At 35.0% G+C, this 23,323-nt stretch overlaps 1 protein-coding gene across 1 annotated transcript in view; it reads right to left on the bottom strand.

Moving 5' to 3' along the window:
- Positions 1-23,323, bottom strand: part of KATNAL1 (katanin catalytic subunit A1 like 1) — a 76,352-nt gene that overhangs the window by 41,902 nt on the left and 11,127 nt on the right. The window contains exons 2-3 of the mRNA XM_021678267.1: positions 13,724-13,899; positions 11,596-11,756 (exon numbers count right to left, since the gene is read on the bottom strand). Coding sequence (XP_021533942.1) covers positions 11,596-11,756; positions 13,724-13,885 — 323 coding nt within the window. The 5' untranslated portion in view covers positions 13,886-13,899. The remainder of the gene's footprint in view (positions 1-11,595; positions 11,757-13,723; positions 13,900-23,323) is intronic.

The following is a 23,323-nucleotide window of genomic DNA, read 5'->3' as shown; positions in this document are numbered from 1 at the left end:
TATTTATTTGAGACAGAGAGAATGAGAGACAGAGAGCATGAGACGGAGGAGGGTCAGAGGGAGAAGCAGACTCCCTGCCGAGCAGGGAGCCCGATGCGGGACTCGATGCGGGACTCGATGCGGGACTCGATGCGGGACTCGATCCCGGGACTCCAGGATCATGACCTGAGCCGAAGGCAGTCACTTAACCAACTGAGCCACCCAGGCGCCCCATTTAAGGTGGTTTTTAAAAGCATGAAGAATTTGAAACAAAAGAAACACAAGTCTTAAGTAGTATAAATAAAAATAAATTCACACTTAGATAAGTCATCACAAAACTGTTTAATACCAAAGACAAAAACAAAATCAGGAAAACAATGGGAGAGAAAAGATATCTATCTACAGTTAGACTGATGATATAAGCCAGAAGACAAAAAATAATACTATTACTAATGTCATCTTCAAAACATAGAGAAAAAATAACTGCCAATCTGGTGTTCTATACTAAAACTATCATTTCAAAGTGACAGGAAAATAATGATACTTTGAGACAAAAAATGAGGGTTTACCACTAAGAGAGACATATGTAAGAACTACTAAAGGATATACTTCAGCAAAGAAGAAACAGAATCTAGAAAGAGTGAAATGCAAGAAATGGTGAACAAAACAATTAGTAAACACATGAATAAATCTAAATAAGTATTTTATTCACTCATTCAACAAATATTTATTGAATGCCTACACTGTGCTGAGCACTATTCTTGGTGTTGAGGGTACAGCAGTAAAAAAGTCAAAGGCTCTGACCTCACCAAGCTTCCAATGTAGTAAGGATGATAAACAATAAACACAGACTATAATATTAGGCAGCAGTAAGTACTATGAAGAAAAATAAAGCAGAGTAAGGGGACAGAGTGATGATAAGTGAGGGGGTAAATTATTTTTTAATTTTCTGAGTACAATTGACACATAACATTACATTAGTTTCATGGATACAACACAGTGATTCAACATCTCTACACATTATGCTGTGCTCACAAGTGTAGCTTCCACCTGTCACCATACAAAGCTATTACAATACCACTGACTATATTCCCTATGCTTTACATTTCATCTTCATGACTTATTCACTCTTATAAATGGAAGCCTGTACCTCCAACTCCCCTTTCCCCATTTTGCCCATCCCCCTAAGGGGACAAGTATTATAAATAAGGTGGTCAGGGTAAGACTTTCTCGGTGACATTTGAAAAAAGACCTAAATAAGGTGAGGATATTAGTCATCTAAATACCTAGCAGGGTTGGGTTGAGGACTAGGGGAATGGGTGATGAAAACTACAAATATTTTTTTAGCACATCCTATGTGCCTGGCTATTCTTTACACTTTACTTGTATTCAATCATACAGTTCTCAAAATAAACTCATGAGGTAACTGTAGCATTGATCCCCAATTTACAGAGGAGGCAAATGAGGGAAAGACTGAATGGCTTGTCCTCACAGACACTAAGTGACAAAGTTAGGATGAACCCTCAAAGTCTGGCTAATTATCAAGCTCCTGCCAAAGGAAACAGCCTTCCTAGAATCTGAGCTCCTGGAGGGCAGGAATCTTCCTCCTACTCTTTGCATCCATAGTGCCTAGTACAAAGTGGGTGCTGGGTATGTTGAGCTGAACTGAATATATAAGGAGCAGAGGGATGGGGACTAGCAAAAAAGAGCGATAAGAGAAAGAGAAGAGGCAACAATCCAAAAAGAAAAAGAGGAAGAAAAAAGGAATACTGTAATGTCACAGAAGCCCTAAGAAGAAAGTTCCAAGGAAGAAAGATGGTAAACATGATCAAATGTTACAAAAGTTAAATACAGTAAGTCTTGAGAATAGGCATTCCATTATTAAATTAGGAAGTAATCTTCAAGAATTCAGTCCCAATACCACAATGATGGAGATCCAAGATTTCTAGTTATTCTGAAAAGCACGGCCGTGAAAGGTGATACGGGTACAGTACACATGACAGCAGTTTGCCAAAGGAGCAACAAGAGGGACTGACAGTAGCTCAAGTGCAGCAAGGCAAAGATTTTTTCCCAAATTTAAAAGTAATGTGTCAGATTGCATTCTGACTTACCACTATCTTGTTCCCATTCTTTATCTCTAATGAATTAAAATTTCTATCTTTCAGTTGTCTTTTCTGTAACATAAAAAAACAGTAGAAATACCAAGTTTTTAGGCACTTATTGTAATAAATATCTAGAATTCCAAAATAAAGGTTTCAAATGAGTAACTGAGTTCTACAAAATAAGACAAATGCTCCCTAGAGAAAACTTAAAAATAAAAGAAACAAAATAATATAAAATAGCCAAATAAAATGACTTCCCACTCTTAGGATACTTTTGATCAGAATTTAGACCCTGGGAAAACATCTGTTCCCTCTGTCCTCACTCTCAAATGATCTTGCTTGCTTTCTTCCCTCATTGAAATAACCAGAAGAGAACTTCCATAAATGCCCACCTCTGTATCTACCCACTTCTCTACATCCGTACTCTATTAACTACCGGCCTTCCCTCCAGTTACTCTCAATCAGCTGCACTTGCAGCATGCTCACCAGCCTACAAACAGCCCACCAGTCCTCTCTTCTCTAAAACAACAAATCTTGGGCGCCTGGGTGGCTCAGTCGTTAAGCGTCTGCCTTTGGCTCAGGTCATAATCCCAGGGTCCTGGGATCAAGCCCCACATCCGGTTCCCTGGTCTGTGGGAAGCCTGCTTCTCCCTCTCCCACTCCCCCTGCTTGTGTTCCTGCTCTCGCTATCTCTCTCTCTCTCTGTCAAATAAATAAATAAAATCTTTAAATAAATAAATAAAATAAAACAACAAATCTTGACTCTGTCTTCCCCACCTACCACTCAATTTCCCTGCTCCCCTTGTCAGCAAGACTCAAAGTATTACATATACTCATTGTTTTCAATTCCTCTCTTCCCATTCTCTGAACCCACTCCATTTTTCAGTACCATTCCATGAAAACTATTCATCACAGTCACCAATGAGCTCCATGTTGCTAAATCCAATACAATTTTCAAATCCTTATCTTACTTTACCTACATGCAGAATTAGATAAAGTCGCTTAATAGAATCATGAAACCTTAATTTCTTCTAAAAAAAATAGAGATGATAGTAATAGTATCTATTTTAGAGGGTGGTTTTGAGAATTAAGAAATAAAGCACGTAAAAAGTTTGTTAGCACAGTACCTGATTCACAATTAGGAACTCAATAGATGTCAGTTACTGTGGTTAATCAACACTGCTAGCTGCATTCTACCCACAATCTAAAAATAAAGCCACTCCATCCTCCAGAGACAGAATTTTAGAAGAGACTAGGACTCTAGAATGTTTTTTTAAAAATGAGTATAATCTCAACCTGCCAATCATATTACACAAATAACCTATTCCACCATATAAAGAATGACATTAAAATTTCCTTCTTAAAATTCCTTACTTGCTGATGATTCCTAAATAACTAACACTAACCCTAATCTTTCTGAAGTTCTGATTCTCATTTCCAGTTCCTATGAAACAGCTTGATCTAGAAATTTAATCATCTGCTCCAATTTTTCTCTCAGTTCTCTGTATTTCGTTAATCACCAAATCCTATCCTTCTACCTCACTAATGGCTCTCACACTCATTTTACAAGACCATATGCTTCAGAGGGCAAGGACTGTGTCTGTTTCTGAATCCCACCATATCCCCAGCATAGTACTGGGATATATGACACCGTACTTGGCATATAATAGGTGCCAGCACCCTAGCTCAAGCTTTCCAGGATGCCTGCATTATTTTCTCTTACTGGTTTCTGGAGGCCAAGGTCTGTGGGGGTCTCTATTACCTTTACACTTTCCACAAGGCCAAAGATCATGCTTAGCATATGATGAATGTTCATAAAATATATGCTGGATATATCAATGATACAGTGTTTTTCTTCCTAAGACTTCAAAACAATTTTACAAAACAATCTCATTATAATATACATTTTACAGGGGGAACAATGAGGCAAGGAGAAAGGAACTTAACTTGGAGGACTACTCAATTAGTAGTGGAACTGTTAAAAACAAAAACACACACAGAAAACTTGCTCTCCTGACTCTTAATCCCAGGAAAATAACAGCAAGAGCCTGGATGAAATGTCTATAAGGATGAGATGTTAGTCTACTCTTTATCAGTACTTGACATTGGCCTTGCTTGATCTCTTTCCACTGCAAATTGGGACTTAAAATACTAGCAGTAACAATCTATTTTGGTACCCAAAGAAACAAAGCAACAATTTTAATACCAAATCAATAAGAATTTCCTCTTTGCTGAAATCCTACAGAATAGCATAAATTGAATAAAAAACAATCTTACTGTTTCTATGTACAGAGAAACACATTGTGCAATTTTCCTTGGTTCCAGATAAAAAAATGGAGGGCCTGTTAGAGTTCTATTTTACCTATACAGAATAAGCCAAATGATTAATATCAGGCTTGTGGATCCTATTCTCACTGCCATCTGTCCCAAAAGCTGTAACTTAAAAAGACTTAACACATTTATTTTTTAAGTTGAATAAAGAATAGTTTATTAAACATATGCTATATCAAATATTGCTCCAATGCACAAAATCTGTTTCATTGCTTCGGATGTCACCAGGAGAGACCATTTTGAAAGGGTCTCTTTAAAGAGAATTCACTTGGGCACCTGGGTGGCTCAGTCAGTTAAGCATCTGCCTCAGCCAAGGTCATGATCCCAGGGTCTTGGGATCAAATACCACATGGGGCTTCCTGCTCAGCGGGGAGTCTGCTTCTTCCTCTCCCTCTGCCCCTGCCCACCGTTCATTCTCTCTCTCTCTCAAATAAATTAATAAAATTTTAAAAATAAAGAGAATGCACTTAATACACTTACATGGAAAATATTATAAGTAATTTAATTAATACAAAATACCCTTTAACTTAGGACACTAAGAATGATCTGGAGGCTCCCTCTTTCTGGAGTTTAGTTCTAATACTGCCACTATCTCCTGTCATAAGACATTTGTAGCTCAATTTCCTCACATTTAAGACAGTGAATCTAATTCATTTTCAAAGATTGTTTTGATTTATCCAAGCAGCTGCTGGTGATTTAAAACAGGATCCTGATTAAACTCAGCAGAGGCATGACATATAAGGTATACCTTGAAACAATGTGGCAAACCATGCTGGAGACCACAGTCTACAAATTACCTTGGTGTGCAGAAACAGGGATAGAGAAGTTTTGTGTTAAAAGTCCATTAAGTGAAAAGGACAGACCCACAAGCAGGGTTACCAAATTAGTAGCTAATGCTGAATACATCAGATGCATCCCAGAAACATTTTATACAAAACAAATTAAATTATTATTTTCCTACTGATTCACACTGCAATTTCAGCAAAAGAAATTTCATCAAAAGAAAAAAAATTTAACTATATTTAAAATATCAATACTTATTTCATTAAGTATTTTCACCTTTATTCTCTTACAACCTCTAATAAAAATTTAATCAAGTAGATAATAGATCTATGTATGTATAGGATATACGGATGTACATTAAAACCCATAGATATCCCTGAATATGTGTAGGACAGTAATGCAGTAAAGTGGACATAAATAAGTTGAGAAGATCTGGGTTCAAATCCTGGTTCTGCTACTTACTTGTTCAGATGACTTTGGGAAAATAAAAAACTCTATAAGCTTCAATTTCCTCAGCTGCAAATGGAGTTCATAATAATAAGTTAGCAGTAGTAATACGGGCAAACAATAATAGTAGCTATTTCATGGGATCCTTGGAGGTTTAAATAAGATAATGCTTATAAAACATATAGTAAGTGACCAATAATTAGTTGTCATCCCTCCCCGAAAATGATCACCAACTTCACAAGACCTGGACATTTAAAAAACCATTATCTTCTCTGCCAGAGTTATTCAAAATGTTTCAGAAAACAAAGGATTTATGCAGAATGAGCAGGGAGGAAAGTTATCATTTTTCAATTGTTATTCTCTTATTACTTATCTGAAAAAAAATGGTAGCACTTTATTCCACAGCTGACCATTCATTTTAATTATTCATTATATGTCAGTTACTGTCTTACACATTAAATTCTTTTAGTTAATTCCATGAGGTAAAGATTCCCATTTTACATAATGAAACTAACATTTGGAGAGATTAAATAACTCGCTCAAGGTCCAGAAGCAAGTAAGTGGCAAGAATAGAATTCAAACTTGGATCTCATGGACTTAAGAGTCTTCCCATTGAACTAAGAATATCTAAGGAATACGTCCACTAATCACTATCTCTAGGTGAAAATTTCATTACGTTTTATGTGACCTGTAGAAGAAACAAAATTGTAAAAGAAAAAATATATCCTACAACTCTAACCTCCCAAAACTTTCAACACTAAACTTACAATCTTAGTACTTACTTATTTTATCAGCCCATGAATACTCAAGGTTTTATACAGAATTCCTTCATTAGTAGAACCTTGTGAAGTTTTTAGGTGTTTCTCCATGGTTGCTGATGATACCAGTGGGAATGGGAATCTTCATTCCCCCCCCCAAACAATATACAGTCTTGGATTTGCTTTTTATTCTGATCCATACAGTGGATACTATATCCATTGTATATAGTATAGAAAAAAAATACTGTATACAATGTCTACATACAGGGAAAATTTCTTTTAATTTAGTATGGAGAAAGGAGGTTCATAGAAATACATTCTGGTCCATTCATCTGTCGCCTTCATTAAGAGTCAGGATTAAAACACAAGCATAAAAATAAATAAGATCTGTGTTATGAGCAGCTAAGGGAGGACAAATAAAAGCAAATAATGGCATAACGTTTCTCTAATAAGGAGAAGTTTTCAGGTAAGTGTTCATCAATGGGCAAATGCCAGCCACACTTTTTTATTCAGTTTGAGCCACAAATATTAGAATTAGTATCTGTGGCCACTGCTTTTTGAACTACATCATGGTACTCTAGCAATTATTTCCTATATTGTAAATTATTCCCAGGACTAAATGACTTCACTGGCAAATTCTACCAAACATTTAAAGAAGAGTTAACACAAATCCTTCCCAACTCTTTCAAAAAAATCAAAAAGAAAGGACACTTCTAAACTCATTTTACAAGGCCAGCATTACCTTGATATCAAAGCCAAATAAGAATACTATAAGAAAACTATAGACTGATATCCCTAAGGAACAAAAATTCTTTTTTTTTTTAAGATTTTACTTGTTTATTTGAGAGAGAGAGAGAGCAGATGAGTGGGGGAGGAGGGGCATGACGGGCAGAGAGAGAGACGGAGAAGCAGACTCCCTGCTGAGCAGGGAGCCTCACTGAGCCACCCAGGTGCCCCAGGAATACAAAAGTTCTTAATAAAGTATTAGCAAAATATTCCCATTGAATATGAATTCAACAATACATTAAAAGGATTATACACCAAGACCAAATGGGATTTATCCCTGGGACATCAGGGTGGTTCAACATACAGAAATCAACACATTAACAAAAAAAAAAAAAAAACATATGAAAATCTCAAAAAATGCAAAAAAAAAAAAAAAAAAAGCATTTGACAAAATACAACAGACTTTTGTGATTAAAAAAAAAAAAAAAACCTCCACAAGGACCATACCTCAACATAATATAGGCCACAAACAATTAAGCTCACAACTAACATCATACTTAAAAGTGAAAATGGAAAGCTTCTGCTCTAGTATCAGGAATAAGACAAGGCTGCACACTCTCATCATTCCTACTCAACATAGTGGTGGAAGTCCTAGTTAGCAAAATTAGGCAAGACAAAAAAATAAAAGGCATCCAAATCAGAAATTAAGAAGCAAAAGTTGTCATTATTTGCAGATGATATAGAAAAAGCCCTAGAGACTCAACCAAAATTCTCTTAAAACTAAAACAAATTCAGTAAAGTTGCAGGATATAAAATCAACATACAGAAGTCAGTTGTGTTTCTATACACTAACAAGGAAACATCTGAAAAGAAAGACAACAATCCCATTCACAATAGCACCAAAAACAATAAAATACTTAGGAATACCATTAACCGAAGAAGTGAAAGATCTGTACATTGAAAACTACAAAACTTTAAAGAGAGAAATTGAAGAATACACAAACAAATGGAAAGATATCCCATGTTCATGGATTGGAAGATTAATATTGATAAAATGTCTATACTACCCAAAGCCATCTACACATTCAACACAACAATCCCTATCAAAATTCCAATGGCATTCTTCACAGAAATAGAAAAAAAAAAAAAAAAAAAAACTCTAAAATTTGTATGGAACCCCAGAAGACCCCAAATAGCCAAAACAATCATAAGAACAAAGCCAGAGGCATCACACTTCCTGATTTCAAACTATACTACAAAGCTTTAGTAATTAAAACAATATAGTACTAACATAAATACACACATGGAAACCAATGGAACAGAACAGAGAATGCAGAAATAAACCCTTGTATTTATGGTCAACTAATATTTGACAAGAGAGCCAAGAATACTCGATGGGGAAAGAATAGTCTCTTCAACAAACAGTGTTGAGAAAACTGGATAACTATAAGCAGAAAAATAAAATTGGACCCCTATCTTACACCAGTCACAAAAATGAACTTGAACTGAATTTAAAAGACTTAAATGTAAGACTTGATATCATAAAACTCCTAGAAGAAAAACATGGAAAGAAACTCCTTGACATTGGTCTTGGCAATGACATTATGGATATGACATCAAAAGCACAAGCAACAAAAGCAAAAATCAAGTGAGTCTACATCAAAATAAAAAGCTTCTGCACAGCAAAAGAAACAATCAAAAAATGAAAAGGCAACCTTCTGAATGGGAAAAAATATTTGCAAAACATGTATCGGATAAGGGGGTTAATATCTAAAATATATAAAGAACTCCTACAACTCAACAACAACAACAAAATCCAATTAAAAAATGGGCAGAGGAACCAAACAGATATCTTTCCAAAGGAGACATCCGAAATGGCCCACAGGTACAACATTACTAATTATCAAGAAAACTCAAATCAGAACCACTATGAGACATCATCTCACACCTGTTGGAATGGCTATAATCAAGAAGACAAGAAGAAAGTGTTGGCAAGAATGTGGAAAAAAGAGAACACTTGTTCACTGTTAGTGGGAATGTAAATTGATTCAGCCACTATGGAAAACAGTATGGAGGTTCATCAAAAAATTAACAATAGGGGCGCCTGGGTGGCTCAGTCATTAAGCATCTGCCTTTGGCTCAGGTCATGATTCCAGGGTCCTGGGATCAAGCCCCGCATCAGGCTCCCTGCTCAGCAGGAAGCCTGCTTCTCCCTCTCCTTCTCCCACTCCCCCTCTCTGTCAAATAAATAAATAAATGATCTTAAAAAAAAAATTAAAATAGAACTATCAAATGATCCATCAATTCCACTGCTGGGTTTATATCCAAAGGAAATGAAAACATGATATGGAAGAGATACATGCACTCCCATGCTCACTGCACATTATGCACAATAGCCAAAATATGAAAACAATGTAAATGTCTATCAACAGATAGATGAATAAAGAGGTGAAACATAACATACAGTGTCTATCAACAGATGAATGAAGATACATATATATGTATATGTAATGGAATATTATTCAGTCATGGAAAAGAAATGCTGCCATCTTCAAAAACATGGATGGACCTTAAGGGCATTATGCTAAGTGAGATAAGTCAGAGAATGACAAATACTATAGGATCTCTCTTATATGTAGAATCTAAAAAAATCAAAATTGTAACAACAGAGAATTAAGTACCAGGGGCTCAGGAGAATTGGGAAGATGTTTAAGGGTACAAAGTTGCAATTAGTAGATAAGTAAGTCCTGGAAATCTAATACACAGCATAGAGATAATATATAACAAGACTATATTATAACTTTCAAAGGGCTAGGAGACTAGATCTTAACTGTTCCCACCAGAAAAAAAAAAATGATAATTACATGACATGATGGAGGTGTTAGCTAATGCTACCATGGTAATCAAATTGCCATAAATACACATATATATATTCAATCAATACAAATATACACCTTAACTTACATAATGTTATATGTCAACTGTATCTAAATAAAGTTATTGTCAGCTTTAAGCTGTAAACTAGAAATATACTTCTGAATTAATGACTTTCAGAAAAAAAAACTAAGGTATTTTATCACACATATATACACAAAATTTTCAACTTCTGATAAATCAAAATGCCATTATTTCTTTTTCTCGGTATTTACTTTGGAACTTCCATGGTAACAACCCTATGACTCCTGAAACGTTGCATTTCAAGAAGATAATGGTAACCTTAATGTAAAACACCTGAAAGTGGTTACATCTGTGAAAAGGGCTGTACTGTTGTAGACCTTAGAAAGGAATCATCATCTAATGTTTTTATAATGGGAATCATAAAATTATCTGTAACTCAGTGGAAAAAACCCTGAAGGAATAAATTAACCACTTTTCACAGTTCTTTAAATGCTTTTAGAAAACTTCAAGAGATCAACAAGTTAAACACATGATCATAGCTATTGACCAAAGGGAAATTTATTTTCTATGATGCAACACTCTGGCCACAATACCACTTCACAATCAAGGAGACTGAAAGCCAGAAAGCCCTAAACTCGGATCCTGACCTAGACTAACTTACAGGTCAGGGTCTCTCAGGCCTCAGTTTTCTCACTGTGAAATTAATGGAATTATTCATTCAATGTTGGTTGAATGCCTACTATGTGCCAAACACTGTGTTAGCAATAAAAGTTTATTTGTTATTTGTTTTGAGCAAATAAAAACATGGCCCTTGCCCTAGCAAAGCTTCTAATTTTGTGAAGAGACAAAGAAATGCAACATAGTAACTGCTATGAACAAACTGTTGTGTTTGAGCAAACTGAGAAAGGCTGCAGAGAGAAAAAATACAGTTGAGCTGAGACTGGAACAATGAATATGAGTTGCTCAGATGGGGATCATGGGAATCCTCTGAAGAAAGAATAGACTGAGCAAAAACAGAAAGGAAAGAAGAGTAAGAGACAGGTTTAATGTAGATGATGCATAGGCTGCACATCAGGGAGAGAAACTTAGAGCCTGATAGGCCACACTAGGAAATCTAACCTTTAACTTTTAAGGTTCATTCTACACTATGACTCTGGAAACTGGCTGTAGGCCCGACCAGATGAATCCAATTTGTCCACCATTTCATCTAAAGTTGTTAGAATCTTTTAAAGCAAAAAGTTTTAAAGCAAAAAAGCCATCCAAGTTTTGATGCTGACAGAAAATCTAAAAGACCTCACATAACTGATAAATTTTAGGACTAGCAGATTTCTATTGTTATGATTTATAGCAGTAAAACATTCTAAAAGATACATGACAAATGATTTACTTCTATTCTGTATCAAAAATGAACTCTGTAAACCTATCGGTGTGACAATTGTAAACAAGTATTAAATTTGCACACCCCACAAAATATTTTTTCATTCTTCATTTAAATAAAGCTTCATTCTCTTCACTCTGAGTATCAAAATTAACTATAAAAGTACCTGAAGAGAATATAAAATCCCATTTACCTGTGTTCTGCAGGTACAGGGGGCGGCCAAACAGCAGGATCTCTAAATGGTTCATCTTGACAAGACACAGGGAAATCTGGGGGCTTGTCAATTTTAAAACTTTCCAAAGTGCTGACAATACTTTTAACTTGTTCATATTCTTCCAATAATTCCTGCCGAACCTTAAAAGAAAATAACCTTTATGCTGGAAACTGTTTAAAGTTTATATGAATGGCAAGTAATAAACCGCTATAGAACGCAAGTTTTCTCGGGGCACCTGGGTGGTGCCATTGGTTGAGTGTCCCACTCCTGGCTCCACTCAGGTCCTGATCTCAGGGTCATGAGCCTGAGCCCCATGTCAGGCTCTGTGTTCAGTGGGGAGTCAGCTTGAGATTCTCATTCCCTCTGCCCCTCCCACTTGTGCTCGCTCTCTCTCTAGAATAAATAAGTCTTTAAAAGAAAAAAAAAAGAACACACGTTTTCTCAATGTCACTCCAAGTATGCAAAATGAATCATTAAAACATTAAAAAAACAAAGAACTATTTAAAGTAATATAGATAGGAGGGCAGGAACTGGATTGAAAAAATACATTACATACTTTGTTGTAAGGGAAAGTAGTTATGTATTTTTCCAAATGGAACTCTTATTTCTACTAATGAATGGGATGACCATTAATATAATTTGAAACAAGGAACTAAGTCAGGAACAAGTTAACCATTCCCAGAAATCTAAAATGTTATGCTAAATCCTTTTAATATATTTGTAAATAGCTTTCAGAAAATTATCAGCCAAAATTTTCACCAGCATTTCCTACTCCTAGTATCACTAAGTATGAAATGCCTGTCATGAGCATCTGAAAATCTGAAGTGCTAGAATACTAAGCATTACCCATTTCCAATTTTTATTTAAATTCTCCTTCATCTAAAATCTGAATTCTTCTGGACTCGTTTAAATTCTTTCAAGTGTTGGATAGAGTTCATTATGAGTTCAAAGGCAAGATTTTTCCCATATTTAAGAAACTTCACTGAATACCTACTATGTGGAAATCCTTGTGTTTTCAAACTTAGAGACCAAACTAATTTTCAAAGGCAAACAGATAATAGATTGAAAATTACATTTATAAATTCACTTTAACAATTCTAATTTGTTTTTACCAGAAAGCATGCTTTACTATAAAGCAGAGAAAAGAAAAATCTAGGTAAAATTTAACTGCTAATATATGCAATTATATACTTGGAGAAATGAAATTACAGAACCTAATGGAAATAATCATAGTAGAAATATCTGAATAGAAATGGTCACTATTTAACACAATTAAATTGTCAAAAATATTTCCAAGCTAATAAACCACTCTTGCCTATGGCTAGTATGCAGGATAGAAAAAACACAACTAAAACTTCAACTTGGGTTAAAGCAAGTATATTGTTCTCACTCAACATAATTTGGTAATGCTTAAGTTGGAAAATAAGCCAAATCTATCCTGAAAACTTAGTGAAACATCAATTTCTGACATGGAAAAATTAAAAGAAACACTTGAAAGGCATTAGTACATTAAATGGAAACTTCAAAGAAATGCTTGACTTTGTACTTTTAATCTTAAAAGGATTTTAAGTTTTAAGAGTAAGTGGGGAAATTCTAATTCAAGTTTTTATTAACTGTACTATTATATAATCAAGTTGTACAATCAAGAGACACAGCAAATATATTAGTTTTATTAGATTATTGACTCCTTTGTATTTGTAGGGAATCTTTCAAAAGAAGAGGAAACTTTCTTAAAGGAAAAGTTTTACGAAATGGTCAAAACTACATGTAAAAATGAAAGGGGAAAGGGCAAGTAGAAATACCTTATATCAAAAATTTGTGATCACACACAACTAGGTGACTGATCATGAAAATTTAAAAAATTCAAAGTAGATTCAATTGGAATTAAATATCTTCAAAATATGTCTCATGAAAGCTATGAAAAATACATAAAATATTAACTGGGCAAGACAAAATTATTCAGAGTACATTTTAAATATATTTAAATATTAAATATATTTGGACAAATAAGAACTATTTACAAAACCTCCAACTAATTTTCCAACTCTGGTCTCTCAAGTATAATAAACTACTGCCCTCACTCACTGAATACTTGAATCTGTCTTACCTGTTGCCATTTGCCTTTGACAGCCGGGTCTCTGACTGACTGGCAATGTCTCTGAATCTGCTGTATCACCCCCTGGTAATATACCATCGATGAGTCATAGTTTCCAAGAAGTGCATATTCTCTTCCTTTCTTTGCATTGTCACAAATCTCAGCCAAATTCATCTTCTTTCAGAGACCTACACAGAATACATAATGTCTTCTTATTAAGTTTTCGGCACCAACTTTAGAACATTTTTTCTTTTCTCTAAAATATCTGCTTAAAACTACTTTCAAAGTCAAAATGGTTCTCTTTTTCTTTGAGGTTATCTGAATGCATCTTATAATACTGAACAAAGTTTCTAATTTTGGAAGTACAAAGGACATCATAAAAGAACACCTAAAGAGATAACACAGAGAGAAATTACACAGGTCTGAACTATGGCTTATGTTAAAGGTACATAAATTGGACACTAGTTTTCCTTGCTCATTTATAAGTACCATAAGCTGTAATAACAATAAAGATGAACTTGACTGTATTCAATTTATTCTTGACAATGTAGAAATAAGTATATGAATATCACATATTTTTCCACTGAAAAAACTGCAGAAATTAGTTTTAAAACATTCTGGCCCCCAACACCAGAAGTCGTACTTAAGGAATACACTTTAAAGAAACAGCCTATAGCTGTCCGTGCATCATTTATACATATTTAATTGTCCCATACAACTTAAATCTAAACAAAACCCCATGAATTAAACTACCTGAGCCCTTTTTGCTCCTCAACTTGTAATCTTCTATTATTTTGTCATTCTATAGTTTTCTGTCTGTGCAAATAACTATCATTGATCTTTTCCCTTCTACAGATGCTAGGAAGAGTTATCTTCTGAACCTCTGGTTTCCACCAAAGCTGTCCAACCCAGTAATTCTGGTTTTTCTTCCTGGCTTCCCAAACTCATCCAAGAATCATCCAAGGCTTCTATGCAAAGATATTTTCCATCCAAATCTACAAAGAGTAGGAAGTTCAGAGATACAGTAGAATAACATCCAGGAAGAGTCCAAATTGCCCTACTCTATTTCCCAGAATAAACCAATGAATCCACTTAGTAGAGAAAATCAAAATATTTCTCCATGCCTAATCCAGTCAAGAAATGGGCAGAAGACATGAACAGACACTTCTCCAAAGAAGACATACAAATGGCCAACAGACTCATGAAAAAATGATCAACATCACCCAGCATCAGGGAAATACAAATCAAAACCACAATGAGATACCACCTCACACCAGTCAGAATGGCTAAAATTAACAAGTCAGGAAACAACAAATGTTAGCAAGGATGCAAAGACAGGGGAACCCTCTCACACTATTCGTGGGAATGCTAGCTGGTGCAGTCACTCTGAAAAACAGTATGGAGGTTCCTCAAAAAGTTGAAAATAGAGCTACCCTATGACCCAGCAATTGGACTACTAGATATATACCCCAAAGATACAAATGTAGTGATCCGAAGGGGCACCTACACCCCAGTGTTTATAGCAGCAATGTCCACAATAGCCAAACTATGGAAGGGGCCCAGAGTCCATCGACAGATGAATGGATAAAGATGATGTGGTATATATACACAATGGAATATTACTCAGCCATCAAAAAAAAATTGAAATCTTGCCATTTGCAATGACGTGGATGGAACTAGAGGGTATTATGCTAAGCAATGTAAGTCAATCAATTGTCTTATTGACTCATACGAGTTCACTCATATGTGGAATTTAAGAAACAAAACAGAGCATAGAGGAAGAGAGGGAAAAATAAAACAAGATGAAATCAGAAAGGAAGACAAACCATAGAGGCACATGATGTAATGAGCACTGGGTGTTATATACAACTGATGAATTACTGAACTCTACCTCTGAAACTATACACTATGTTAATTAACTGAATTGAATTTAAATTAAAAAAATATTTCTCCATGCCTTTCTGAGGGAATCAAATTTTGGTGTTGCTTGGTCCTTTCTCTCTACCTCTTCTCTATTCTTAAGGGGTTCAAAAACTCTTCCTCAAAATTAAGCACATCTAGTTCTAGGCATTTCAAGAACTCCAGTACATTCTTGAAAATAAAGCTGTTTTCCTTTATGTGTTTTGACATATTATCTGTCCCCTCGCCCAGCATAAGTTCCTTGAAGGCAGCATCTATTTTTTTTTTTGAGAATCACACCACAGCAAAGAGTACACTACTTTTGCACAGTTAGAAACTTCAGTGTTCAGTAGATCCACCCACATGGAAACCATGGAAAACCTCTTGTTCAAATCAGAACAGTAACACCAAGCAATAAATTCTTATTACAGTAAATGAGCTGTAATTAATAAATCCAGGAGAAACAAAGCTGTTTCATATATTATTTTCTTTTAAAGTCACTGTGACACAAAAGCATTAATTCTCCTAATATGTGCAGGTACACAACCATGCAGGATAAAAATGTCTTGATGTAAAGCAGGAGTCAGCAAACTCTTTTTTTTTTTTTTAAGATTTTATTTGACAGAGAGAGAGAGAGCACAAGCTGGGGGAGCAGCAGGCAGAGGGAGAGGGAGAAGCAGGCTTGGGGAGCCTGATGCAGGACTTGATCCCAGCACCCCGGGATCATCCTGATCCGAAGGCAGATGCTTAACTGACTGAGCCACGCAGGCACCCCAGCAAACTGTTTCTAGGAAGGGTCAGACAGTAAATATTTTAGGCTTTAAGGGCCAACAGGCAAAATTGAGGATATTATATAAATACTTAAATAATGAGACAAAAATTTCCCTAATTTTTATTGATAAAATTCAAAACATTATAGTAGTAACTGCTGAGTACAACTTTTTGTAAAACCCATCTCCTGGTAAGAATGAAGCTCTTTGGGGCGGTGGGGGGAGAATATTTCACTTAGTTGAGATTCAAAATTTGTGTTCCCTATCATCAAAATCAATTGCAGGGGTGCCTGGGTGGCTCAGTCAATTAAGCATCTGCCTTCGGCTCAGGTCATGATCCCAGGGCTCCCTGCTCAAGTGGGAAGTCTGCTTCTCCCTCTCCCTCTGACCATCGCCCCATTCGTGTGCTCTCACTCTATCTCATAAATAAAATCTTTTTAAAAAAATCAATTGCATTCATATGGTAATGCTGCTTTTTAATAAGATTTTATGTATTTCATGTTTGAAAATGTCTTTTTACCCAGAAAGGTGCCGTCACATACATATGATTTCAATTCGGCATGTTCATTGTTTGGAAGATATCTACAGACTTTATTCTTCTCTTAATATTTGTCTTTCAGCATGTCCTTACGTTGCAGATTAATCACTTCCAATTAAAGGTTAAGGTGCAAGTTAAATGGATTTTGTAATATGGTAATTTTCTTTGCATTTGCATCAAAGTCTCAGAAGGATGCTGAAATGGAGCTCAAAAACTGTATTTACTGCAAATCGAGTGACATCACTTCTTTACCTTCACTTCTGAAGGCATGGAAAGCTACATAAAACAGCTTAATATTACTTGTGATTTAAACAACACTAGTTGGCATCGAAATAACTTTTAGTTTTGCATATAACCACTGTTTTGCTTGTAATTTTAGGTTGAGTACATTAAGAAACATTATCAAGTCTGCAGCAAAAACTGATTTCCAAAGCCATTCAGTGTTCAATAACAGTGGTTGAGAGCAGTTCCTCTCGTTCAGAAAAACTTCAATTCAGCCCTAAGCTCAAAAAACTAAATTATAACTTTACCACTACTAAGCCGCTGAACTGCAGTGTGGTAGGGCAAGTCAGGATATTCAGCATCTATTTCTGACAAAAATTCATGGAGCTGACAAAGACTAAATACACAAGAGCAACATTCTTGAATCTTGAGACGCTACTAGTTCCATATTGCGTGGTATATTCAAATATTCTCTGCAAAATACCTGCTGATAAATAAAATAAAAAACTATAGATTTTTAACCACTTTACAATTTCAGTTTTGTAAATTTGTTCATCTAAGCTTTTTTCTGCTCTACATGTATTTTTGTCACCATCAGTTGTAATACATCTTAGCAGATTCCACCTCCGGTCATACACAATTAGTGTTTTCTGAACTTTTTGTAAATATTTTTGTTTGTAGTTATTCCATGAACAGTTTTTCAAACTAATTCTTCAAAAACTTCAAACTTAGAATTGACTTCTTGAATAACAACAATTGAACTGTACTGGTAACCTCTGTCAACCCACAAAAGCCAAGGAAAACCACCCAAAATTATTTGCTTTGTTTTTTAATTGATTATTAATGTTCTCAACTCTTCCAGCAACTGTTCTCGCCAAAAGGCTAATAGCTTTAAACAAGTTTATTCTCTCCAGACACATTTCTTTGGCTACTACAATCAAACACGATTTAGTTAAGGCACCATCAGTAAACAACCTCCTTACTTGGCTAACAAATGAGACAGAAACTTAACCTTGGTGCAGTCTGATTTTCATTGTTAATAATTTTGTGAAGAAATTCTGCTATGATAAGATATTCCTTTTTAAATGTTCTAATTCTTCTGACAATTATTTTCCTGTGAGTTGGGAATACTGTGATGAGTGATTAGTCTGGTAATATCAGTGTATACTGTATTTCTTTAGCACAGCTATGGTATCACTGCATAATAATCAGTGCTCTGTCATCTAATTTGATAATCCATTATCTAAGGTACTTTAGAAGTGTAATATGTCAAGTCGATTTTTCTCATCTTTTCTTGTTTCAACATGATGGGTATGTGCTGATGATAAAGTAAAATGTCACAGTACAGTGATATGCAAGTTACTTACAAAAGTGATTATAGTGCACCAAGCAGCAGTGCAAAACATTGAGAATGTCACAAAATCTCTGTCCTAACTACTCAAACTCACAAAAGTAGCCATAAATAATATGTAAACAAATGAGTGTGGCTGTGTTCCAATAAACCTTTATTTACGGACACTGATAACTGAGTTTCACTTAAGGTCCACATGTCACAAAATAGTATTCTTCTTTTGACTTTTTTAACCATTAAAAGAATGCAAAAACCATTCTCAGTTCATATGCCATTCAAAAAAAGTGGCTGGCTACATTTGGTCCCCAGATTGTTATTTGCTGACTCCTGCTTTCAGCTTCTATCTTAAGAATCTGGGAAGGGGCACCTAGGTGGCTCAGATGGTTGAGCATCTGCCTTCCACTCAGGTCATGATCTCCAGGTCCTGGAATTGGCCCACATCAGACTCCCTGCTCAGCGGGGAGCCTGCTTCTCCCTCTCCCTCTGCCTCTCCCCTCCCCTCTTGCTCGTGTTCTCCCTCTTGCTCTCTCTCTCTCTCAAATGAATAAATTAAATCTTTTTTTCAAAAATTTAAAAAAAAAAAGAATCTGGAAAAATACAAGCAAATTAAACCCAAAAGAAGTAGAACATAATAAATTTAAGAACAGAAATTAATAAAGTAGAAACAGAAGAACAGAAAATTTCAATGTAGCCAAGCTGGTTCTTTAGAAATATCATTAAAATGAATATACTTCTAGTAATTCTGACCAGGAAAGGGAAAGAGAAAACACAAATTAACAAAATCAGAAATAAAGGAGGGGTCAGCATTACAAACTAAGAGGGCTTAATGAAATGGGCAAATTCTATAAAGGTCACAAAATACCAAAGCTTACTCAAGAAGAAATAGAGTGATTAATCTGAATAGTCCTATATCAATCAACGATATACAACTTGTAATTTAAAATCTTTTCAAAAAACAAACAAACAAACCCTCCAGATCGAAAGGGCTTCACTAGTGAATTCTCCCAAAGCATTTAAGGAAAAAATAAAACCAATTCTAAACAAACTCTCAGAAAAAAAACAAAGAGGCAGAAAAAGGTCCAACTTACATTTTAAGGCCAGCATTATCCGGATACCAAAACCAGACATTATACAAAAGAAATTTACATACCAATATCACTCAGGAACATAGATAAAAAAATCTTTAAATGTTAGGTAGTCAAATGCAGTAATATATAAAAAGGATAATGCATTATGACCAAAGAGGGGTTTATACCAAAAATTCAAGGTGGTTTATTTTTTTTTTCAAGGTGGTTTATATTAAAAAAACAATCAAGAGAATTTTAAAAGACTAGAAATGAAATATATGATCATCTCAATAGATACATAAAAAGCTTTGACAAAAAGTCAACACCATTCATAAGAACTCTTACCAAACTAAGAAGAAAATTTCCTCAACCCAGTAAAGAGCATCTATGAAATACCTACAGCTAAAATCATATTTACTGTGAAAGAGTGAATGATCTCCCCCAATATCAAGAAAGAACAAGGCCAGTATATTTGCTCTCATCCTTCTATTGAACATTAGAACTAGAAGTTCTAACTACTGAAATAAAGAAAAAAAAAAAAAAGGCATACGGATTGGAAAAGAAGTTGCTTTTATTCATATACAACATGATTGTTAATGGAGAAAATCCTAGGGAATCTACAATAGCTACGAGAAATATTAAGTGAGTTTTGTAACTCAAAATTCATTTTGTAACTCAAAAGTTATTATGTTGTAGGACACAAAGTCAATATAAAATATCAATTGCAAAAAAAATCAACTGCATTTCTACATACTAATAATAAGTAACTGAACACAAAAATCAAAACAATGAAATCACCAAAAAATATTAAATACTCAGGGATAAATTTAACAAAATACATGCAAGATCTAAGTATTGAAAACTACCAAAAACTGCTAAGGGAAGTTAAAGATGATCTAAATTAATGGATATATATGTGTGTGTGCACACATTTATAAACTGACACATTCAATATGGATAAGATGTCAGTTCTCTTGAAAGTGATCTATAGAGTCAATACAATCCCAAATAAAACCCCAGTAGCCTTTCTTGTAGAAAATGACAAGCTAATTTCACAATTTATATGGACATACAAAGGGCACTGAATAGCCAAAACAGTTTAGCAAAAGAGTAAAGTAAGATAACTTACACTGATTGCCAAGATTTACTATAAAGTTGCAGCAATCAAGACAGTGTAGGATTGGCTTACAGACAGGCTCACAGACCAATGGAAGAAATTAGACAGTCCAGAAATAGATCCATACATATATGGCCAATTAATTTCTCACAAAGTTGTCAAAGCAAGTCAACAAAGACAATTTTTTTTTCCAAAAAAGGGTGCTGAAACAACCAGATATCCATATGCAAAAAGAACCTAAACCTCAACTCTTACCTCACATCATATACAAAAATCATCTCAAAATGAATTACTGACCAAAACGTAAGTTAAAACTATAAAACTTTCAGAAGACAACCCAAGGTATGGAGAAGGAGGGGGCACCAGTTCCCCAAGCCCCAGTTCCCATAAGGCAACACATAATGGGCCAGCTGACATCTGCATATACAGTAGGTTGCATTACAGGAGAGGAATCTGCAGTTTAGGGAACCCAATCTATCATACTGAACCTATCCCTTTGTTCCAAAGGAAGATACTATCGCTTTCTTCCAAGGCTGTAAGCAAGCCTAACCTTTGCTCTGAAGGAAAACACTCTATCTACTTTCCAAGGATCTTCAATTTGGTATCAACTTTCACCCTGGGGAGTCCCTTTGCCTCTTCTATGTTGATTTTTTTTTCTATGTCTTTCTCTTTCTTGGTTGCTCCCTTACTTTTATGGAACACATTTTCCATATATGGGAGGTAGAGTTTTTGAGACTATTTATTCTACCTTTACACTTTAGTGATAGTTTGATTGGCTACTGAATCCTAGTTTGCAAATAATTTTCCTTCAGAATTTTGAAGGCACTGCTCTATTGCCTTCTAGGTTTCAATTAAGTTGGGAAGACTGATATCATTCAAATTCCTGATCCTTTATATATCACCTGTTTTTTCCCCTTTCTGAAAGTTTGTGGGATCTTCTCTTTGACATAAGCTTTCAAAAATTATTGATGATGTATTTGAAATGGGTCTATTTGGGACTCTTTCAATCTAGAAATTAATGTCTTTAATTTTAGGAAAATGTCTGAATTATTTCATTGATGATTTCTTTTCATTTTTTCTGTTCTCTCTTTCTGGAGTACCTTTTATTCAGATGTTGGACTTCCTAGGTTGGTCCTATAATTTTCTTACCTTTTCTCTCTTATTTTCTATCTCTTTGTCCTCTGGCTCTACTTCCTTCAAGATTTTCTCAACTTTATATTCTAATCTTTCTCTAGAGTATTTTTTCCTTTTGTATTTTCTTATTGAAGTATATAACTTATATAAGAGTACACAAGTCTTAAATGTACAGCTCAATGAATTTTAACACTGGTGCATCCAGGTAACACCCATATCACAATACAGCATATTTCCAGCACTCCAGAAGGATCCTTCATTTCCCCTCCCAGATAGTACTTCTACTCAAGGACAATTACTATTCTGACTTCTGTTACCATTGATGAGTTTTGCCTGCTTTTTAAATTTTTTTAAAGATTTATTTATTTATTTGAGAGAGAGAGCATGTGCATGAGTGGGAGGGGCAGAGGGAGAGGGAGAATCTCAAGCAGACACCATGCTGAGTGCAGTACCCAACAGAAGGCTAGATCTCACAAAGCTGAAATCATGACCTGAGCTGAAACCAAGAGTCAGATGCTTAACCGACTATGTCATCCAGGTGCCCCTTACCTGCTTTTTTAAAATCAGTTTTATTGAGATATAACTTTTATACAATGGAATTCACTAATTTAAATCGTATGATTTGATTTCTTTTGAAAAATGTATACAGTTGCATATCCACCACCACCGTGGACACAGAGAACATTCCCATCACCGAGAAAATTCCTTCCTGCCACTTTGCAGTCAATCTCTACCCCCGTGATGCATTCTTGTGTTCACATATCATAGTTTTGTCTGTCCTAGAATGTGATATAAACAGAATCACTCAGTATGTATTCTGGTGTTTGGCTTCTTTCATTTAGAATAATGCCTCTGAGATTCAACCATGTTATTGCATGTATCAATAATTACATGCTTTTTATTGCTGAGCAGTATCTCATTATATGGATATACTAAAATCTGTTTATTTATTCACCAGTTCTCCATAGGCACTTTTCAAGAAAAAAAAGTACAGCATATATTCTTTTACCAAGCCTCATAGAATTTGCACTGAGGTTATATCTAAAACTTCAAGATACAAAAAAAAAAATACAATCTACCATGAGAGAGAGTCAAATGCTACAACATATAGCAGAATTAATGTTATTATCTAAAGCACCTGATAAAATATTATTTACTATAAAATAACTATATTTAAAAGCATAGAAAAGACATTAAAAATGAATGGACACATATGAAAAAGAATCAAAACAAACTTCTAGCATTAAAAAATAATCATTGATGGGGCGCCTGGGTAGCTCAGTTGTTGAGTGTCTGCCTTTGGCTCGGGTCATGATCCCAGGGTCCTGGGATCAATTCCCGCATCAGGCTCCCTGCTCAGTGGGATGCCTGCTTCTCTTTCTCCCACTCCCCCTGCTTGTGTTCCTGCTCTCGCTCTCTCTCTCTCCGTCAAATAAATAAATAAAATCTTTTAAAAAAATGTTTAAAAAAAATAATAAAATAAAAAATAAATAAAAAATAGTCATTGAAATTAA

This window comes from Neomonachus schauinslandi, chromosome 3 (genome assembly GCF_002201575.2).
Source record: "Neomonachus schauinslandi chromosome 3, ASM220157v2, whole genome shotgun sequence".
NCBI classification, from domain to species: Eukaryota; Metazoa; Chordata; class Mammalia; order Carnivora; family Phocidae; genus Neomonachus; species Neomonachus schauinslandi.
The sequence above is the reverse complement of the archived record's forward strand: the minus strand, read 5'-3'. Positions and strand labels throughout refer to the sequence as shown.